This window comes from Euprymna scolopes, chromosome 30 (assembly GCF_053919585.1).
Source record: "Euprymna scolopes isolate OS-2025 chromosome 30, ASM5391958v1, whole genome shotgun sequence".
NCBI classification, from domain to species: Eukaryota; Metazoa; Mollusca; class Cephalopoda; order Sepiida; family Sepiolidae; genus Euprymna; species Euprymna scolopes.
In genome coordinates, this window is record NC_136511.1 from 87,586,152 (window position 1) to 87,592,151 (window position 6,000).

Genomic DNA, 6,000 nt, shown 5'->3' on the forward strand with positions numbered 1-6,000 from the left:
TGTTCGCTCTCATCAGACGATCTAACTGCTATAATTTGTCCCAAAAACTGTTCATTTATACTAAGTGAGGTCAGTTTTACTCAAAATCGCTGGTACGAAACAAACACAACCTTAATATAAATAAGGTTCCACTGAAGTATCTTGAATCGAGCAACCATACTATTGTTTAATGGCCAGAAATAATTCGACAACGGGTGCAAGGTTCTAACAGGTTCCAGTTTCTCGACAATATCAAGCATAAAATTTAAATACTTAAGCAATCTGGTCGATGACATACAAAATCTTTATATATATATATATATATATATATATATATATATATATATATATATATATAATTAAAAACAGTATTTAAATTCTGTAAATTAATATTTACATCAAATTTATTTTTCGACAAGGAATACAACATTTTCAAAATTTGAAAATTTAAAAATATTTACACAATTTTTAATTTTAATTTAATGTCGAAAAATATGTTTTTATAAATTTTACCCTGCAGAATTTAAATCTTATTTTCATTTTATGATTGCTCTCTAACATATTTTTCCCGATGTATAAATATTAATAATTTTTATAAGTGAATATCATTGAGAGTCAATAATTTTGTTGTCTTGAACTCATCAGCGTTGCCACAAATAGCGAGTGTACTTGCATCAACGCTGACTGGTTCTAAGTCGTGTATATTTAGCCTTTCTGTTTACATATTTATGATATCATTCCCATCAGACAAAAGCCCTCTCTTCATTAACTCGTGAAGCTTCCACATTTTATGCAGGCCTAAAACCAATACTAATTATATCTAAAAATGCGCTGATCATGAATAAAAGTATTACTCAAGTTCTTGTTGTTACGTTGATGAATTGCCAATCAAAACATCAGCGCCTGCCTTTAAAACCAATCAAAATAAAGGAGAGAATTCCTTTCTTTTTTTTTTAATTGCACTTTAAGACCGAATCGACTTATGAATAATAAACTTGGACAGTTTTTCGAAAACTGATATTAATTTACTTCCTATGGCAGAAAGATGTGGCAGAAGGCCAACAGTTTCATGAACCCCCTGCACACTAGTAGAACAAGATCCATAAATCCATCTATTCTCATATTCTCAAAGAGAAAAAATAAAGCCTGAGAAGTTACACCTTTTAGCATTGATAAAGACTATATCTCATTCGAATACAAGAAAGTCTAACCAGTGAGATAGTTTTTATTTGCCAAATATTATGCCAAGAACATATCCCCGGTTAATATGAACACATCGGCAAATAAGACATTCTGGAAGATGAACAAAAGAAAAAAAAAGTCGGATGTAGCTTGCATAATCGCACAGCATCCTTTCAAATAACTACTTCGTTGCGATAAGACTATTTTTCTCATTTTAAAATTTACATCGCTATATAATCATTAATAATGTCGTGATCGATAGATTTTTATTATATAGTTTTGCAAGCACAATATCATTAGCGACCATTGATTTATTTTAAAATCGTATATTTATTGTTTCTATGAACTTATATATATATATAACGTCTTTAATACATTCTTTTCTTTTGCAGTTCGCGAAGAAATATATTGTATGAAAAAAGAAAACGGCGAAGTAAATAAATGAAGTACACAGCAAATGATCGTCAACAAATCGAACATGACTAAAAAGAAAAGAAAAAATATGAAAGAGAGTTGATTAAGAAAAGACAGTGGAAAATGAAACATGAAGAAGGAATTCGCGAAGGGATTTTTTTAATATACGAAACAGTGGATAATAAATGAAAATGACGAAGTATAAATACTATAACAAAAATCCGATTGGCAAAAAATAAAATACAAAGAAAAACAAAAAAAAAATAATAAAAGTTGAACGATGAACGGAAAAGAAATAAATGGTGAAAACAATTTTCTTTAAAAAATCATAATGACGTATTTACTTAATTTTTTTATGTTCAATTGTTTATAACGACTCCTCATCTGGGAAAGAAAAGAACAACATCGTTCTATATAAAAAATTCAGCTGTATTTTAATATCATTCCTATACTTGGAGTAGCTCAGACGAAAAGGTTCAAAAGAAACCTAAATTAAACTGAACTAAAAAAAATCCGTGGATATTGAATGCGTCTATTTATTATCGTTGTTGTTATTGGCGTCTATAAGTTTAATTCATTCTTGATAGAATTATGGAGCACTTTAAATTACATAGAAACTGATAAGAGAAGTTAAACTTAATGACGGGCTTATTGATCTCTGTTACATATATATATATATATATATATATATATATATATATATATATATATATATATATGTAAAATAAAGTTAATGTATACATATAAATAAAAAATTAGCCAACAAAAAGTTCACATATACTAGACAATAATATAATAATAAAGTTTCTTTCGTGAGGGCTATATTATATCATTTCATTCTACAAAAAATGGAATCAACAAAGGTCTAGCAAATATTGTTTGGCATCTGTAAAGGTTTGTTAATCAATAGTCGTTTATATTGCATATTCATTCAATTATATATATATATATATATATATATATATATATATATTCTATTGATTAATATATCTGATACATTATATATAATAAAACGTCATAAAATTTCATATATTACCTTTAATGAGAAGATCATTTTTTACACTTCATAGTTCATGTATAACTATAGATACGACCGATAGACATGTTTACATGCAATTAAAATTATATGTATATATATATATATATATTATTTATACATATATATATATATATATATATATATACATATATATTTCCTAGAGTATCTTCTTATTAAACATTATTATATTTCCTAGAGTATTTTCTTATTGTATAATATATATATATATATATATATATATATATATATATATATATATATATATATATTTCCTAGAGTATCTTCTTATATAATATAGAGTATCTTTAATTTAGAGTATCTTCTTATATTATGTATCGAATATATGGAAGTTTCACAAATTATATGCATATATATGTACATATTATATATGTATATGTCTGTGTATCTGCGTTTTATAAATACATTTGCATTTACATAGACATATTCAGAGTGACGATTTAAGCTCAATATGCAGTCATATGCACATACTTCATTCATCCAAAAATACACTTATGTGGGTATATAAAGATATATGCATACAAGTATACATATGCATGTATGTATATATATATATATATATATATACATGTATATATATGAATATGCATACATACAAACATGGTCATATATATGTCCGCCATACAAGCACACTTATATGTACGCCCATATATGTATATATGCATATATGTATATGAACACACATATTTACAGATGCGCATATATATATATATATATATATATATATATATATATATATATGAACTTTTTTTCAAACTAACTAATTGTCATATACTTCTATCTGCTTAAGACATTAAAAATAACTAATAAAAGATTATAAATATATGCATATCCAGGTGTTTATTTCAGTATTATTATGATTATTTATTGAAATAATATTATGATTATTTATTTCAATATTATTATTATGGTTGTTATTACCATAATGATAATCACAAAACTAAAGGAATGTACATATGTTTCTGGGGAATCTGCGTATTAAAGAATGCCTAAGTATTTTATTAAAAGTATACCCGTTTCATCAGACTCATTTAATTAAGGCAAGTAGGAAAACAAAAACAATGCAGAAAACCATGTTTAAAGCCGCCTGATTCTTTTTGTAAGAGCGAGCCTGTATAATCTGTTTTTACCCTACAGATTCTCTAGAAACTTCCGTAAATCTGTTGATTTGTTTTTGGTATATATCATTATAAAATCAGATTATACAAATCTTCAAATGTTCCTGTGCACATTGATCTGAACTGTATAAATTTTATGTATATTATCATAATCTCTCTGATTATATATATATATATATATATATATATATATGTGTGTGTGTGTGTGTGTGTGTGTGAGAGAGAGAGAGAGAGAGAGAGAGTTTTATACTGGGTATTTGTAAATAATTACAGTATGCTAAACTGAATTACAAAGAGAACATATTTATATGTGTGCACTATCAAATTTTGTTCTGATTAGGCGTACGTATCAGTAGTTGTAAGAGCTGAACTTGTTGGAAATGACTCCTTCATCCGTGGCTGGACTAATTATCGATGCAAGTAACCAAACATCTATTATCGCAGAACTAAGCGATACGAATGGCTAATTTATTTTTATATATATATATATATATATATATATATATATATATATATATATATATATATATATATATACCCGTTCACATAAACCTTTCACGATGAAGCTAGAACCCAGAATTAGAGAGAATCGAGCAATTGCATCGACAACGGACAACGCCAGACCCAAAGTGGGTTTCGATGTACTGCATCTCATCAGTGCTCGGAGCACGTGACTGATAAGATGCAGTACATCGAAACCCACTTTGGCTCTGGCGTTGTCCGTTGTCGATGCAATTGCTCGATTCTATCTAATTCTGGGTTCTAGCTTTATCGTGAAAGGTGTATGTGAACGGATATTTATATATCTATCTATAATCTCCTCTTAATTTCTAATATGTATATATATATATATATATATATATATATATGTATGTGTGTGTGTGTGTCTGTGTCTGTGTCTGTGTCTGTGTGTGTTTAGTTTTTTATACGCCGTCTCTATACATACTATAAACTTTGCGTTCGAATGGATAAGGACACAATATAATAACAGAGGTATTTCTTCGGGCATCAGGCGATGTATTTCTAATATTTAAATCTTTCAATAAATTTAATTAGTTCACATAGAATAGAAACAAAAATTCCAAAAGTTCTAAACAAAATTTCTTATTAAGCCAAATCGGTTTAACTTAAAAATAACTGCCGTAACTTCATAGCAATACAATCAAAATATATTTAAAAAATCATATAGACATTTTCCAATATGACAAAAACATTCAGTTGTAGATATCTCAACTTTGGTTGATAACTATTTTTATTGAAAGAAATGGATGCTTCAGTAAAAATACATGTTTTTGCAAATTTTAAATTTCATTATGTCTATAACATTCATACTTTTTAATTATTAATGCGCTGGTTGTATGGTTATGAACCAATAATTTAATTTAGTTTGGGGACGAGATTTTCCGTCAGAAGATTATACAACACCTTTACCCTTAAACATGAGAATTTGACAACACACCAATATATATATATATATATATATATATATATATATATATATATATATATATATATATATATATATATTAGTCATCCACATACAATACTGTTTCACTGTGTCACAGCTCATCAGTACGGCTAGACAGGCAACTATATATATATATATATATATATATATATATATATAGAGATAGATAGGAAACTTTACATACATATATATATGTGTTTGTGCGTGTGTGTGTATATGTGTGTGTGTGTGTGTGTGTGTTTATTAAGAAAGATCACACGATAGGATAGGATCAGAGTTATAATAATATATTGTAATATTATATAAACCACACCAAATGTTAGTGCGGAAAATGCTCTCAAATTTACAAAAGAAAAAAATCAGTTTTATTTTAGCATACAGCTGTTACAGATCTCTGATATTTCATGCGGCTTATATAATATTACAAACACACACATTATATATATATATATATATGTATATATATATGTGTGTGTGTATGTGTGTGTGTATCTGTATTAAATGCCAATTAAATGATCTATCGATTTTTACTAATCATTTCGATAGCGTAAATCTCCGATTGTCGTAAAACTGCAAGTTTCCATCATATTTTACCAATGACTGCACTTATTTACTTTCTATATTTTCCGTCTAATTTCATATATGCCTTAAACGCGATATATATATATATATATATATATATGTATATATATAGCTTAATGCGTTAGAAGAAAAAGTGAGCTCAGTTCTATAAGAGGTGACTTATCGGGACAATACAAAGCTCAACAACTATGGTTTGGAGC

The 6,000-nt window shown here is 27.1% G+C and overlaps 1 protein-coding gene across 28 annotated transcripts in view; it reads left to right on the top strand.

The window, feature by feature from the left end:
- Window positions 1–2,285, top strand: part of LOC145254883 (uncharacterized) — a 751,603-nt gene extending 749,318 nt beyond the window's left edge. For all 28 annotated transcript variants that reach the window (XM_080113769.1, XM_080113782.1, XM_080113768.1 and 25 more), the window contains one exon: window positions 1,554–2,285. In XM_080113769.1, coding sequence (XP_079969895.1) covers window positions 1,554–1,577 — 24 coding nt within the window. In that variant the 3' untranslated portion in view covers window positions 1,578–2,285. The remainder of the gene's footprint in view (window positions 1–1,553) is intronic.
- The last annotated feature ends 3,715 nt before the right edge of the window (window positions 2,286–6,000 follow it).